This window comes from Larimichthys crocea, unplaced genomic scaffold, assembly GCF_000972845.2.
Source record: "Larimichthys crocea isolate SSNF unplaced genomic scaffold, L_crocea_2.0 scaffold146, whole genome shotgun sequence".
Classification (NCBI taxonomy): Eukaryota; Metazoa; Chordata; class Actinopteri; family Sciaenidae; genus Larimichthys; species Larimichthys crocea.
In genome coordinates, this window is record NW_020852003.1 from 332,598 (window position 1) to 349,958 (window position 17,361).

Below are 17,361 nucleotides of genomic sequence, written 5' to 3' on the forward strand. Positions count from 1 at the left end.
TCAGTCATCTTTCTCCAAGAAGGATTCAAATCTGGGTCAACTGGACACGGATCTCCAACTTTCATGGATCTACAACCAAGTCCAGTTTCCCCAGATTGAGATTTGAACAATTTGTTTGCTGGAGTTTCACGATTGATCCCATGACGGAGGATGAACCCTTGTCTTGTATCTCTCTAATATTTTGGTTTAATTGAGATTAAAGAGTCTGACAGCCTGGAGGAAATGTTAATACTCTGATGTGTTAATGTGAAAGTGGAACAGACGCACATTTCTTTGTCTTGAATGATTTGATTGAGTTCATATGTGACCCATCGCTTGCGACAAAGATTACAGTGTACGCGTTGCTGATGTACAGACGACTCCAAACCTTCTTCCACAACAGTTTTGTCAAAGTCATAAAAGTTCAAACTTTTCTCTTGAACGCCGCTTGTCACCAGCAGAGGACACACACTGGATATATTTCTGGTCTTATCATTCGTAATGCCTATAATCCTATAGCTACAGAGGCCGAGCGATCGAGACGAGGTCAAAGGAGTCCAAGAGACAGAAAATCTACAGGTCTTTAACAGGTGAGATGATGAGAGAATGGATGGCGAAGAAGAAGGAGAAGAAGGATACACTGACTTTAGATCAGGCTCTGAGCTCGGTCCCGATGTGAACCTCTTTCTCTCTCCGGACGGGCAGCATTAGCCATGCCTTCTAGCTGAGGGCGAGCGGGACTAATTTAAGTTTGCCTGGGAAACCAACAGATTAATCTTTTACAACACATGCTCTGCAGTTTAATAAGCTCTGGAGATATCAGACTTAGAAGAAGAAGAAGAAGGGAAAAAAAAAAAAGCCACTTTCTTTGTACAAAAAAACGAGTGTCAGGCCCGAAAAACGTGTCGGTGAATGGGGAGCGCGGGAAATTGCTTTGGGCCCCGGCAGATAATGACACGTGCATTAAATAGTTAATCTGGCGTTGGTTGGTTGGTTGGTTGGTTGGTTGGTTGGTTGGTCGGTTGGTCGGTTGGTCGGTCGGTCGGTCGGTCGGTCGGTCGGTCGGTCGGTTGGTTGGTGTTTGATAAAGAGAAACAGAAAGGACGGCACAGAGACCCAGAGGGGAACGAGAGAGGAGGGAGGGATGAAGGAGGAAAGGCGATAGTGAAGGATTAATAGTTAATAGAGTTTGATAAGCAGACGGCTCGTAAAGAGACGATAAACTCTGCTCATTACCACTTTCCCACATTCCTCCTCTCTGTCTCACTCTCCTCTCGCCTGTCTCACCCCTCTCCACCTCTCGCCTGTCTCACCCCTCTCCATCTCTCGCCTGTTTCACACCTCTCCACCTCTCGCCTGTCTCACCCCTCTCCTCCTCTCGCCTGTCTCACCCCTCTCCATCTCTCGCCTGTTTCACACCTCTCCACCTCTCGCCTGTCTCACCCCTCTCCATCTCTCGCCTGTCTCACCCCTCTCCATCTCTCGCCTGTCTCACCCCTCTCCATCTCTCGCCTGTCTCACCCCTCTCCATCTCTCGCCTGTCTCACCCCTTTCCATCTCTCGCCTGTCTCACCCCTCTCCACCTCTCGCCTGTCTCACCCCTCTCCATCTCTCGCCTGTCTCACCCCTCTCCATCTCTCGCCTGTCTCACCCCTCTCCATCTCTCGCCTGTCTCACCCCTCTCCATCTCTCGCCTGTCTCACCCCTCTCCATCTCTCGCCTGTCTCACCCCTCTCCATCTCTCGCCTGTCTCACCCCTCTCCATCTCTCGCCTGTCTCACCCCTCTCCATCTCTCGCCTGTCTCACCCCTCTCCATCTCTCGCCTGTCTCACCCCTCTCCATCTCTCGCCTGTCTCACCCCTCTCCATCTCTCGCCTGTCTCACCCCTCTCCACCTCTCGCCTGTCTCACCCCTCTCCACCTCTCGCCTGTCTCACCCCTGTCCATCTCTCGCCTGTCTCACGCTGTCTCACCCCTCTCCACCTTTCGCCTGTCTCACCCCTGTCCATCTCTCGCCTGTCTCACGCTGTCTCACCCCTCTCCACCTCTCGCCTGTCTCACCCCTCTCCTCCTCTCGCCTGTCTCACCCCTCTCCACCTCTCGCCTGTCTCACCCCTCTCCAGTTCTTCCCACATTGCTCTTGTTTGGTCAACTATCTCCGACGTGTCTCTCATCCAACATGACAAGTGTCTTTTTTTTTTTTTACCCCAGAAAGCGAGCAGGGGGGCGTCGAAGGTATCAAAGAGAATATTGAGCTCGCACTGCAGGCATTATTTCCACATCCACCGCTGCATTATTCATAACGCCAACAACAAAGGGAGGGGAAACGTTTCCCCACAAAAACACAAACCTTATTTATCGTGAAGCAAGCCCCGATCGTCCCCATGAAATCCTGTTTTTGTTACAATGACGACGTATGTGTGACGTCACACCAAAGCTGGATGCTCAAACTAGACACCTGTGACGACACTTACCTGTCAATCAAAGCGTCCCCGCTCTTAATCCTGCATAACTTTAAGCCTTAATATAATGTGAACAGGTGAGTTGTATATAAATTCACCCTCAGTACAGTTGTCATGAACGGGGAAATTAGCTACAGAGACCAAAACTGTTTTTTGTACCAGGCTGTAAACATGTTTATTTCTGCTGTGAAGTTGGACATTTGGACATGGGGACTTATGGAGACTGACTCATGTTCCCGCTCTGTATTCTAGTCTTTAAAGAACCTTAAACAAACCCAGAGGTGCACAGGAAGTGATGCGTTCTGCTTTTCCCGCTCTGATTCGTTTACTTCCTTCTTTTAATGACAAAAAACCAAAAACAATGAACAGGAAATGATGTTTTTAAACTAAACCGAACCACATCCAGCGTTAGTGAGCAACCGTCTTTGTTCCAACATTCCATTCATCAGCATTGTGTATCGGATGTAACAGCATTCTGCATTAACGACGTCAGCCAATTAAAAGTTTGGCTGTTTTTAAAAGCCCTCAAACTTTATCACAGGTAACATAAATGCACAGATGTGAATCACCTGTTTCTCACTTCTAAATATAAAGCAGGCACAGCAGCCGGGTATAAAAAGACTCAGAGGCTGATTGCTCGGGCGGTTTCCGATGCAGTAAATCATTAAAAGAGTCGCTGCTGCTGCTGCTGCTGCAGCGCTTCATGATTTTTTATTGCATGCATTCTCATGCTGCATTTTAGTTAAAGTCCAACCTCCAGACATAAACTACAAACATGGCACACGAGTAACGACGCCACGTGAGGTGACATGGCACATAGAGCCTCGAGCCTCACGAGGAGCTCCACACGCTCCGTTTTGTAGCCTTTCAGCTTCTAGTCTTCATCCCTAATGACTCAAGTGACATCACATGAGGCTTTTTGTGTATTTCGCACAGATGATCTCGAGTTCAAATGAACCTTAAACTCACCCAGTATGGTCAGTATGCAGAGCAGGATGGCGATCAGGGCCTGGACGCTCACTCCCATCGTCACCGGGCTGGCTTTGCACTGCGTGATAATCCGGTTGGCGTCACACCGACAAGACTGCAACAGTGGAAACGTCTCTCAGTCAGTCCATCAGTGATTTAAGTAAACTACGCTCTGCATGTGATCAGACCCAGACACGCACCTTGATCGCCAGTTTGGTGACGCTGGTCAGGACGGGTCGTCCACCGTCACTGATGCGCACGTCCACGCTGTAATCCTGCGGATCGTCCATGCTGAACGGCCCCATCTTCACGACGAGGTCCGCCGTGTTGTCTGAAAAACAAACGTGCACATGAATACACACAGTGAGCGTTCACCTTTTCCCTCTTCTTCTTCTTGCTAAATCCGTGTCTAATTTGTCTGAGTTATCATTTCATCTGACTAAAGCGGATCTTAGCGTTCACCTGCTCGCTCTATACGCTCTTTAAAGTCTATTTATACGGCGAGCGCCTGTTCCGCAGATAAAACAAGATACGGGAAGAAGAAGTGAGTCGTTACAGAAAGACAGACGGATGATTTGTGATTATCTGTCAGGATTTGAGTCATTGGGGATCAGAGATAATGGCAACACCTCAAAAATAACTGAAACTGTGGCATCCTGCGTGCAGGTTGTGAAAGTTTAAGAGCTACAGGGAGCTGAAAGTCGAGTCAGGAGAATCGAAACATGTCGAGCACAACAGAACAATGTGTCTTCTGCAGGCCTGGCCAACAATGCAGTCATTAGTCAAATCCCCGGCAGGCAGAGGTTTCCTGCTGAGACGTTGGGGAGAGCCTTTTTTCCACAATATCCCACCGCTGGAGGAATTTCAGAGAACACAATGGCAGGAAAGCATCGTGGTGAACGCTCAAACATGCCTGGAGACACTCTGTTCAAGTCTCAGAGACGAAGCACACAGCGTCGCTCTGCTTTAAGGGCAAGTTTAAATGAAAACAACGTGGGTGTTGCTGACATTTGCACTTTGAATACGAGTTATATATATATCGGCCCCGTGAGAGGGAGGTACAGTAAATCTCTCCTGAGAGCTGCTGCACCCTTTAAAGGTCTCAGATCATCAGATCATAAAACTGAAGCAGCAAACTTTGCACGTGAACTAATGAAATCAGATCACAAACTCCTGTGATGGCTTACAAAGTTCTTTAAGTTTCAGTTTGGTTGTTATGGGTCAACTGTGGAACCAGCCCGTCGATTCAACACCGACAGAGAGAAGAGACGTCTGTGTGGAGGAGGTCTGGGCGTGGCCTCCACCTTTCCACCTGCTTCTCATCATCCAATCAGCCCAGATTACTCCAGCCTCCCTCGGGATAACAAACCCCATGGCTAACTCCCTCCCAGTCCACCGGCCGTCCACATCTCGCCCTGTCTCGTCTTGTTTTTTTGGACTTGTGCCACCACCAGCGGCCCTGCCCCCGCTCTCTGAAAGACCTCCACCTGCCGCTGCACATTCACATCTGTTACCAATAAAACTGATGTTTGGCTCTTGTTTTCACTTCGGGGTCGGCTAAAACCTTGGAGCTAACAGGATATCTATCAAAGTAATTACACGGCAGGATAAGTAAGTGAAAGTTCAAAATCAGGGTTATACATCCACCTTAGTGTTATGGAGTCACTGAAGGTGTGTGTGTGTGTGTGTGTGGAGCCTTAAGCAGCTGAATAAAAGATGAAAACAGCTCGTCTCTTCATCTCATCCTTTGTTTGATTTCACCTCCTTCTCCTCTCTCTGGATTTCTTTTTATTTCCCACCGTCCTCTATGAATTTCTTTTTGTTCTCTCCATCTCTCTTTTCCTGCATCTCATTACTCCTTTTTCTCTCTTCATTTCTTTGTTTTCCTTCCTCCTCCTCCTCCTCCTCTTGTCTGTCTCGTATTAATGCAGTGAGCTCCGTGTAGCCGCCTGGTCTGAACACCACGTCCTGTCACTTCACTGCGCAGCTACACCGACTGTTGGAGCCCTGAAACATTTTTTTACAGGTTTTAAAGAGCCGGTAAATATTTTAAAGCCCTTACTTTGTGTGTGTGTGTGTGTGTCCACGGTACACAGGTTCAAACTGACAAGCAGCACTTAACAAACAACTATTAACCTCGTCCTCTCTTCTCTTTCCACTCCGCTCTCATCCCTTTATCAGTCTGTCAGTTGCTCTGCACTGTAAAAACTAAATTTACGGAAATTAACTGTGAATTTTTAAAGTAGTTTTCTGTGTTTTGTTTTTTTAAATTGATTACTGTAGATCTCCTTTTACATTTAAACTCTGTAACCTAATTAACATTTTTACGGTAGTTTTCTGTTTGTTTAACAGACATTATCTGTAAAATAACAATCAATCTTAATTAAAGTTTTATGGCAATAAAGACAAATTAGTGATTTCCTTTTTATTTACGGTATTTCTCTGCTTTCTGAAATTACAAATGTACGTAAAATGACAATTATCTGTAATTAAATACGTAGCTCGTTGTCTCTTCTATTTTATTTAACTTTGATTTTACTGTTTTTGTTTTTGTACCCTCCTATCTTCCGTTATTAGGGCCCGAGCACGGCACGCTGAGGCCCTGTTGGATTTTGAACGCTGAACGACGTTTAAAAGTAAATCGCATTTTTGACGGCCCATATCCCCTCGAAAACTCACGAAAATTCGCCTATCCCCCCAATGTCGGGTGTGAAATTACGCATTTCGGGGGTCTCGCACATGGACGTATGCATATGGCTCGACAGCGCTACCTAGGTGTGTGTTTTCGGAGGGGCCCCTCACCACGGTTTCGTCCACGTGTACGAAATTTAGAGGGAGTACCGAGACGCACAAAAAAGTCTCTGGGTGACCCGGGCTACAGTGAAGCGTACGGCATGCAATTTTTGTCAAATTTCTGTTTCTGGGCTCATTTCCAGGGGTCGCATTTGAACAAACTCCTCCTAGGGATTTCATCCGATGCGTTTGAAACTTGCCGTGTGTGTTCTCAAGGCCTCGACAATGAAAAATCACAACTTGTCATCAGAGGGCGTGGCCGTGACGGCACGTCAAAGTCAACGCTGCCGATCGTTTCGGAAAAAAATGAGACTCCATTGACTTTTGGGCTGATTTTCAGGCGAAAGTGTTGGGCTGTCATACACTTCCTCAGAGCTGTCTGAAACTTCTTGCGGTTATTAAGACCGATGTTATTAAGACCAATGTTATTAAGACCGATGTTATTAAGACCGATGTTATTCACATTTCGACGTGCGCACGTGCGAGGGCCCGACCATCGCTGCTTGCAGCTTTAATCCCTTATATCTTTCTGTTCCTTGCTAAATATTCTTCGTTGTACTTTCTCTTCTTTCCTTTATATTTGCCCCCTCCTCATTTTAACACCCTTCTTCTTATTTAACCTCCCCTCGCCTCCTTTCATCTTTCCTTCCACCTTTGCCTCCTCTGTCTTTTCCACTCACTCTTCCTTTCCTCCACTGGTTCGACATATCAACCCCTCCAGACACGAGCAGACAGGAAATGGATGAGGCAAGTTCATGCCTCATCTGTTTATCTTCCTTTCAGTGTGTTTCAGGTTTCACTTAAATGAAATAGTAACACTTCACCTAAATCTTTCATCTGACTACCTCGGGCTTTCATCTATTCAGACTTTTAATATTTGACTACAACAGTTGGTAACTCTTTTCCTCAGGCGTACGTACGTGATGATCAAAAATGATGAAAACTGTTTTACTTGTGCCATTTTGTGTTTTAGGTTGGATAACCCCAAACAGGCTTTGGGATTCTGATGTAATGCAGCACCAACCTCCTAAATATCAATGTCTGGATGAAAGAAAACGTCTCTGTGGAGTCTCATCATGTGTCAGTCTGTTTATTCCAGCTGACATTCTTTTAACTTGCACATTGTTTTACTCCCAGACGGCACCTGAGCTACAGACTGCAAAGCTGCTTTGAATTTAGAATAATCTTTTAATCATAATAATAAGAAGAAGCTCTTTTTTATGTTGTCAGGGAACTTGCAGCAGAGAAGCTGCCAGAAAATTTGGCAATAAAATAACAGATTATAATTCCCTGTTGAACGGTGTCTCTGTCTGTACGTCTGTTCTCACTCTATGTAACTTTGAGAAGTCCGTAACGCTTCACGGCACTAAGTCACACAGCAGCAACTATTTCACTGATTCTGGTGAAACTGGATCATATTTTATGGAGGAAATGTTTTCTGGTTTTCCCTCTGATGTCCTCCGGCTGCTCCGCCTCAACTCTCTGTGATTTACAGAGTTTATGATGGACAGTGAAGTAACCTGCTGACAGCTTTAGCTGCTGTTAGCTCATGTTAGCTCAGTCTGTTAGCTCAGTTTGTTAGCTGTTGTTAGCTCATGAAAGCTCAGTTTGTTAGCTCAGTCTGTTAGCTGCTGTTAGCTCATGTTAGCTCAGTCTGTTAGCTCAGTCTGTTAGCTCAGTTTGTTAGCTGCTGTTAGCTCATGAAAGCTCAGTTTGTTAGCTGCTGTTAGCTCATGTTAGCTCAGTCTGTTAGCTGCTGTTAGCTCAGTTTGTTAGCTGCTGTTAGCTCAGTTTGTTAGCTCAGCTCAGAGCACCGGGGGAGTGTTAGTGTTTGTACCACAGACGTTTTGGACCAGGATGAAGAAGAGGTTTTCAGGTCCAGCACTCAGCAGCTTTTATGGACATAATGGCAGAGGAGAAGAGTTGACGGAGGAAGCTAAGAAGTGAAAAAGGAGCTGTCCATATTTACCACAGTGGGATTACTCTCTGAAACTGGGGGTGATAAACCACAAAAATACTGATTTCTGATCAATAAAGCTCCTCTTGTGACGATTATAACCCGCTGACCGCTCGGTGAACTTTCACTGGCACTTTGAGTGGCATGTTCCTTTACCATGCTTAGAATACATAGAGAGTCATCTGCAGGTCCACGGAGCCGCTCGCTCTCATTATTTTCAATATTTGCTGTTGTGCATTCGAGGCAGCTCTTCTGGTCCCAGACAGCCTCTCTAAATGTCTGGCTGACAGAACTGAAGCGGCTTTGAGAAGTTAAAATAATTTCACCTTCCAGCAACAAAGCACCGCGCTTCAAAGGAAGTTTCTTTTGTTGCATAACAACAAGTGCCGAGGCCGGCACGTTCCTCTCAGCAACGTTTAGAGCAACGGGCATTCAAATAAAATATATTATATATAATATGTTCTCAGACTTACTGCCATAGTCTCTGATGGAGAAGTTGGAGCTCTCGTTGTTCAGGCTGAAAGTGAACGAAGCTGGTTGGTCGTCTTTATCTGTGGCTCTCAAGGTTCCTATCACCTGAGGAAAGACAAAAACAAATACATGAATAAATAAATATAATAACCACTGAAGGCTCCAGACGTCAGTCAGACCCCATGTTAAAATGTCCAACTTTTAGATTAGCCGGGAACCAGGAGAGACAAGACTTTTTAGACAGTCTGCGGGGACGTCACGGAGACTACGTCCAGGTTTTAGACAGTCTGTGGGGACGTTACGGAGACTACGTCCAGGTTTTAAGACAGTCTGCGGGGACGTCACGGAGACTACGTCCAGGTTTTAGACAGTCTGCGGGGACGTCACGGAGCAATATTTAATTTAATTTAAAGGAGACATATTTTGTTAAATTCCTCCCGGATGAAGGACAGCAGCTGTTCTTAGCGCTCTGTGCTCAGGCGTTTGATTTTCGTGTCTGTCCCTGCTTGCGTCCCCCATGCTGATCTGAGTCCACCATGCTGATCTGAGTCCCCCATGCTGATCTGAGTTCAGCATCAGGATGCCATGACAACAGATGAGCATGGCTGCTGGTAATATGTTACCACGGCAACCTTATATGTTTGAGCCAGAGTCAGACCGTGGAAATGTTTATGTAATGTGTTTTTATATCTATTGGAAAGCTACGTAGATAAATGTAAATAATAACGTACGTAACATTCCTCAGCTGTTTACACCACTAACATACAAGCTCAGCCAGCATGTTTGCTCCACAACCGTACAGGTGGGAAATGAATTATGGGTCTTTACGTCTGAGGGGAATACAGTTCTTTTATGCATACAGTACTACTGTAATGAAACACACTGCTTACTGCTGACCTGTCATGTTTGTGTCATGTTACAAACACAAAGCACACAAAGCAGTTCAGATAGAGTTTACCTTTATTGTCATGAATTCTTCAAACATCACAGCTTTTGAAAACAAACTTATTTAATATACTAGAACAGCAGCCTGAAGACTCTGGTCAGTGTTTAGGTTTCACAGAGTTTCAGAAGATGTTATAAAAGCTTGATACTGTAGTTCAGAGGAACCATTATGTACACTTTGTTTTAGCTGGTACAGATACTCGGCCTACAGGAGCTCTGTAAGCTGGATATGGAGTACGTGGGGTCAGACCGGTCCTTGATTAAACCTCGACACGTAGCTGCAACCTCTGCCTTCCCTGGTCTTGCAAACCGGGCTGCGAGATCCTCTGCGGGATCTTCAGCACCTCATCCACGTATGGGCCAAAACCTTCTCAAAGATAAAACCTATAAGACAATATAGGAGGGAGAACATTAATATACTTATTAATTATCCCACTTACATAAGTTAAGACCCTTCTTATGTTCTTTATTTTTCACTTGTACAATAGATGTTGGCACATTCTTTGACTTATTGCCATTTTTAATAAAAGGCTGTAAAACTTTTCAAAGGTTGGTTCTACTTCCACCGTCTCAGCTGTGGCTGTTGTTGAAGTTCAGTCTGAAAAGCAGCTCACCAGCTGATGCTGCAGCTTAGGGAAGCCCAGCACCTTCACTGAAGGCTGCCAGGTGGAGTCTAGGGAAGGAAACAATAACAGAAATATGAGAAATATGACTGAGAGCATAAATATAAATACACACTGTACTCACCTTTATTTTCCAGGTGTGTGTACACATTATCGAATGTAGTGGCTACGTTCAACACACAGCTGCATGTGGACCGGACCTTGTATAACTCGCTGTGGATCTTTGAGGCCTGTCTGCATGCAGCTGTGTGTGCTGAACATAAGATAGATGTCAGCGTCAGCTCGTGGTAATCGGACAAAAGAAACACAAAGCACACTTACATTTCCATCGTCTGCAGTTGGTATTAATCCTCTTTGGTGTGAGGTCTCGTTGCAGTCCTGCGTTGTTCTGTGTTCATTGTATCTGTCCGTGAAGCATGTCTCGCCTGCCCAGAGACAAGCCGCAACCGGGGGTGTTGTTTTTAACACTGGGGGGTTGTACGCACCCCGAATTCGAAAATATTCGTGTATGTAAGTGATTTTTGCATAACATGTCCCCTTTAATTTAATTTCAGATTCGATAGAGCCTGTGTATAGGCCTTCTACCACGTGTGTGTTTGTCCTGGTTTCTCAAAGATCATCACAGTTTGTATCCGTGCTGAAAACACTGCAGCACATTCTAAGTTCAGATGCCATGCCGATAAAGACCGCCCATTAAAAAGGGAGATTCCAGTCGCCACAGGCTGATAATGCAGAAAACAATTCACTGTGATTATTCAGCATCCTCCCCTGTCCTGCTCTCTCTATATCAACAGTATGTGTTTTCTCTTTATTTCAGTTTCATTTGGCTCCACATGAATCCACAATGCTCTTACAGAGAACCATTACTCTATTTAAACAGTTTCCTGCATTAGTACTGGGCAGCGAATGCTAGAGCCCAGCAGGGATATAATATGGAGGTATCTGCCCAGACTCCCTCCTGGGTTGGCATTGAAATAAGTTTCTCTACTCAACACCCAGACCTCCTGCAACTGTTAAAATGGATAATATGATCATTTCCAAATGCTTAAAAATATGGCAGCAAATTAGGAAGCGCTGCGACTACCAGAGACCTCTGTCCAAGCATGCGTCCTCTCCGTGCCTCTCGGACGGGTCTTTTAACAGCTGGAGGACAAAGGGTGTGTTCACTCTCACAGATCTGTGTATTAATAAACAGTTTGCCACATTTGCTCAGTTACAAAACAAGTTTTCTCTCCCCACAGCACATTTTTAACGATATCTGCAGATTAGGAATTATGTCCGTCAGTGTGTGCCAAACTTTGAGTCTCTAACTGAAGATAAAATGATTTATAATCTAGAAAATTGGTCTCTGGCTTTGTAAATATATTCTCTGAACAAACGGTTTATGCTACACACTCTTTGCTGGGGATGCAGATTGAAGATGATGTTTGGAAGGACCCGATCTTGCTCTATTAACACCAGTTAATCTAATGTAAGGTGATGCACAGGCTTCATTACTCAAAAACCAAACTGCACAGAATCTTTCCCACCATTTCATCGCTATGTGACCGATGTAAATCTGCATGGGGCTCTCTGACTCACCTCTTTTGGACATATTTAAGTGTTTTTCTGACATGTACAGCTGTGTGTTGTCTACTTCTCTACTTAAACACAGAGTTTCGATTATGTATGGAATGGTGATAGCAAAGAAAATGATTTTAAAAGTCAGATACTGTGCCTCAGTTTACGATCTGGTTACGTGAGCTCATTGGTATATTGCATATGGAGAAGGTTCGATATGGCACGATGGTCCATCACATTTACCATCTCTGTTTAGTGTTAGTGATGCAGCAGTGAACTTAATTATTGCTTTTAAATATGCCCTGTCTTTGTGTGTCCTGTTTTGCTTCTTGTTTCTACTTTCTGTAACTTGTCGTATACAAAATTCTAATAAAAATCTATTTAAACTGAATAACATGAGAACATAATCCTTTCGAAGGGTTAGGACTTTCCAGACAAACACAAAGCATCATTATCTGTCATTACACGCCGAGGAAACATTTGACTCACACTGGAATCTTTAAAAAAAGGGTGGAGGTTGTTTATAGAGAATGCCCACGCTGTCGTGTTGCTGCGATGCCAAAGCCACTTTTATTAGCAACGTTTATCAAGAAGTTCCAGATAAAAGAAGTGATTAGAAGATGAAGTAAGTTTCCGGTTCATTGCATCAGAACAGAGTGAAACCTTGTGATCAAAGTGTTAAAATGTGCTGAGGTGGATTTATAATTGAACCTTAGCAAAAACACATTTCTCTCTAAAGACTGCAGCGTTGTTTAAGAAACCTCCAGGGTCACCCTATCTTCTCCTCTGTCCCCCAGTGGGGAGAAGAGAGGGGAGAAGAGAGGGGGAAGGGTCTCCTCCATCCTCTCCTCCATCCTCTCCTCCATCCTCTCCTCTTCTCTCCATCCTCACCTCCTCTCTCGTCCCATTGCCACATGGCGGTGCCTGTAGGGATGATATGCAGTGTCATCATTTCAGTCAGCGTCTCACTGGACGATATCTGCCCTCTTTCAGATTAGACAGTCGTCCTTCATTTGTTTTCATGTTAAATATGTTACATATAGGGAGATAATGTCGTCACTGCTGTTTTAACGATCGAGCATGCAGACGACTTCACTGAAACGAGTGCTTTGCATGACGACAGACGGCGGAGCAAACTTTGTCAGTGCACTCCGGATCAACAACTGGACGGCGCTGCCTGCAGCCTAATCTGAGTATAAAATGCAGCTGATGTTAAACAGTCATATTGTTTACTGGAACAACACAAATATAAAGACACAATGAAAATAAGCAAAACTTTTGCTGACAATTCAACAAATACTACAATAAATGAAGTCATGCCGAACTGCAGTAAACTAATGAACACATTAACAGTGTGGTGTACACTCAGGCCTACATACCAAGGTTATTATAGTTCACTAAAGCTGGACTAAAAACTAAAACTAGGTGTGAAAAGACATTTCAGTAAACTGAAATTAAACGAGACTAGAACAAAACTAACAAACAGTTTTGTGCATGCTGACAAACATGCAGGTTTTACAGAACTAAACAAAAATAAAAACACAAAAGTATAATAACTCTGCTACATACCTGATCATGACTATCAGTGATAAATAACGGCGTTACTTTTCACAGTAACGAGTTATCTAATTGATTACTTGTTCCTCCTTCCTGAGGGCGGGGGCACGGGACAATCGCATAAATGATGACGATTGGCTGAGGTGGAGTAAAAGTCCACGGTAAGCCAATCAGAGGTGGAGTTGGACAAAGACGACACAGGACATTCACGCGAGTCAGCGAGAAACAGGAATGGCGAGCACGAATAGTCCAAAAGTTCTTTAAATGGAAGTATAGCAATTACTTCTGAAATACACATGATGCCCTGGAGTGTCGAGCATAAACACGATATAAACATAATAATTATAATAACTACAATAATCCATGACCTTTTATTGGATCAGCGTTACAATAGTTTAGATTTGTGTGCTGTGGGTTTCTGTTATGTATTGTATGAAGTGTCCATTTCATTATAATATTCAGATGCATGATAAATAATTGAACGTGTATTTTAAGTTCCGTCACAGACTGATGGAGGTGGGGTCCAAATCCTTGGACACATTTGAGCGTTTAAAAAATTACTTGAAAGTGACGCAATAGTTACTTTCCAAAGTAACTAGTTACTTTTAGAGTACACAGAGAGAGTCATTGGAGTTTGCAGGAAGGTTGTTGGAGCTTTTTCCACTTTGTGAGGCTCAAGATCGGTTCAAGCTCCCACAGCATAAACTGATCACAGTCGCCAACTAGATGGAGCTCAAGACAGCGCACGATAAAGAAAAGGCCAATGGTCATGTGCTGGGTGAAGACCTGATGTTGTGATGTTGACGTGCTGGAATCAGTGAGCAAAGGTTCTCTGTTAGAGTTCACAGATGCTCTTTCAGGTGAGCAACAGTCTTCTACCTAAAACCTGACCGGACATTGTTCAAGTCCTGGCAGTGAAGCCTGACACAAAGAAACCATTCTGCAGGACCTGAACACCGAGTACAAAGAAGACAACGTGGACGACCTGTTTTACCACTGAACTAATGACTATGGCAACAGAAGACGACAGTCCCACCCCAGCCCCCTCAACAGCTGCAGCTCAGGGTACAGCTGCAGGAGGTGGAGCAAGTTGCCGAAAAGGCAAAAAAGTGTTTTGGAAGTTACTTCAAAAAGCAAGAAGTCAGAGAAGTGGACTGACTGGCCACTGCCATTGAAAAGAAGCTGAAGAGCTGCCTGATGATGCCTGAGGTGGACAGTGATATCAATCCACCTGAGTGGTGGAAACCACAAGAGCTAAATTTCCCCAGACTGGGGAAACTTGTGGACAGACAGCTCACAGTTTGAAGTCAATGACCTGTACACGTGAAGAAGAGTCAACGTCTGGCCTACAATGTTCTCTGTAAAGTGTAACTGTAATCATAATGACTCTTGTTTTATTTGTTTTTGCTCAGTATTTAAGAATCTGATTTGTAATGAACTTTGTTTTGTTTGATTTCTGTGCAGCACTGGACTGAACTTGAAGTTCGTCCTTGTTCTCTCTGACTGTAAGTTAGATTCGTTTGGTGTTTATTACTTTTATTTGCTGTTGCAGACAAATACAAATAAAAAGGAGCATTTTTCCTTTAAAACGTTGTGTCCATTAATATCATCCACGAGAAACAATTAATCAGCTGTTAAAAACACACATTTAAAAAAACATCGTCTAATTATCGTTATCATCAAAACATCGGGATATTATTTTTTGTCTATGTCGCACAGCCTGTGTGGTTCATATGTTAAAGATGAATAAATACATTTAAAGTTATCTTTTTTATAGAGTTTATAAGATGGGACATGCAAATTATTTTTGAAGAATGAAATGTGAAAGTTATAGTTTGGTTTTATGCAAATGAATGAACTGGTGTCAATGCAAACAGTAATTCATGTTTAATACATTAGGTTGGTTAAATATATTTTGATTTAAGGTTGGGTCGAGTGCAGTGTTATTGTTTACATCAACGACTTCATTTAGATTCTGTGAAGTCAAATATTTTAGATGTGATATCATTTTCTTTAAGTTTGAGTAAGGTTATACTTTTTTCAGTGTTGGGATGAAATAAACCCAACATATGATGCAGTGACTATCAGAGAAACGTCTGCTCTCACCGTGCCGACGTGGTCGTTCTCACATATGAAGATCTCGTCCACGCTCAGTTCAGGTTTGTTGTCGTTGATGTCCTTAACGGTGATGTTGACTTTCACAAATGACTCCAGACCTGCAGAGGAGAGACGACAGCACATGGTGAACGCTGAGGAATCAGCTCTGATGATGTGATGTATATTTAAGGCAACAACAACAAACAGACATTATGAGACTCCCTTTAAGGGGGCATTTCACTTTGTCCACATGTTTTAAAGTCATCATAGTTTCTCCTTCACACTTGCTTCAGTTGGTTGCGTTCTGCAGCTTCACAGCTAGAAGACACACTGGACCTTTAAAGCTTTAGTTGATGGTTTATCCATCTATTATAATCTGTTCATAATTAACTCTGACTTCTGTTTACTTATTCTTTATATTCTCTCCTGTCTTTACCTCAGTGTTCAGATCTGACTGCTTCACTCATCCGCCGTGTGTCTTTGACGGAGCCGATCGAGGTCAAGCGACTGAAAAGGATTTCTATTCGTGAGCTTTTTGTTTGGCAGCAGCTGTTTCATTTCTTTTCACATCCCTCGTGTTGAATATGGATCTTTTGATAAACGCCTTGCTTGACTCTTGTCTTGAAACTATCTTTAGTACAGTACATGTTCTGTGTATGGAGGACCTCGACAAGCTCAGGGGACCATTGTGTTTCGTCGAACATCGTGACATGCCGCTAAAATAGATCTCTGGATTTCATTCATTGCTGGTCTAAAAATATATAGTTTGGTTTGGAAGCTGCGAGTGAACAAAGAGAGCCACTAATGTGATTTTCCTGCTTACTCTCCTTCCCGTGTGAGTCGGCCAGGTGTTATGTGGCAATATGTTCACTCTATAAAAATCCCTGTTAGTGTGTTACACTCCCATCCCTCAATAAATCCAGAAGAGAACACACTGTCTCTTTTTCTCCCTCCCTGTATGCACATTAGCATTGTTAGTGAAACACATGGTTTTCATTTTTCATCTGAGCCTCTATTGTTTGAAGGATTAATAAATAAATATGTGTGACGTACCATTTGGCTCCTCCTGAGCTTTAACCTGAAACACGTGTGTGGCCTCCAGCTCTCTGTCCAGCTTCTCCCGGGTGGACAGCTGACCCGTTGTTGGGTTGATGATGATCGGACAGTTCCCGTCTAAAATGGAATAGCTAGACACAGACAGACAGAGAGAGAGAGCAGGAGATGAGTGGAGTCATTTCTGTAACCACATTTTTTTAGAAGCTTGCAAAGCATCATGGTTTACCGTATGCGTTTCTTGGGTTCGTCAGGATCTATGGCTGTGACCGCTCCTATGTTGGTCACCATCCGTTCCTCCTCCACAGTGAAATGATAGATGGGCTGGGTGAATGACGGCGGCTCGTCCACGTCCAACACCTTGATGTTTACCTGTCCAATTCAAATGTATTCACAGCGGTTAAAAAAAACACAGCTTTGAGTAGTTTATAAAAACTGAAGCAATAACATCGCCGAGGGACGACACATGTCATGTCTGATGTTTACCTGGGCCGTGGTGACAGCACTGTTCACGTTGTCGGCAGGAAAACGCAGGTTTGCAAGGTTTTCTCGCACCTGGACGGTGAAACTGTACGAGTTTTTTGTCTCGTAGTCCAGTTCCTTGGGATTCCAGAAAAGAAGCGGGAATTCAGTCCACAACAAAAAACAAACAACTTATTAGATCAGGATTAAATATTCAGCAGCATTGACCCATTTGCTGTTTTTATGCCAGAATAACTCCCTGAAAAGTCCCTGTGTTGTCAAATATGATTCATAATGGGCCAAAAGGGCCGAGAACCACTAAGACAGAAGATTACAGGACTCCTCCTAATTATGCACACCGAGCATTGTTTTATTATTATATGAATGCTGGCAACAGATCAGTGTGTTCAGTTGGATTTCTAATTATTTTGTT

General features: G+C 43.8%; 1 protein-coding gene across 1 annotated transcript in view; it reads right to left on the reverse strand.

Moving 5' to 3' along the window:
- cdh5 (cadherin 5) overlaps positions 1-17,361 on the reverse strand; it is a 58,036-nt gene that overhangs the window by 5,418 nt on the left and 35,257 nt on the right. Inside the window, exons 9-15 of the mRNA XM_010751838.3 lie at positions 16,953-17,066; positions 16,696-16,838; positions 16,467-16,600; positions 15,423-15,532; positions 8,634-8,736; positions 3,611-3,741; positions 3,411-3,525 (exon numbers count right to left, since the gene is read on the reverse strand). Coding sequence (XP_010750140.2) covers positions 3,411-3,525; positions 3,611-3,741; positions 8,634-8,736; positions 15,423-15,532; positions 16,467-16,600; positions 16,696-16,838; positions 16,953-17,066 — 850 coding nt within the window. The remainder of the gene's footprint in view (positions 1-3,410; positions 3,526-3,610; positions 3,742-8,633; positions 8,737-15,422; positions 15,533-16,466; positions 16,601-16,695; positions 16,839-16,952; positions 17,067-17,361) is intronic.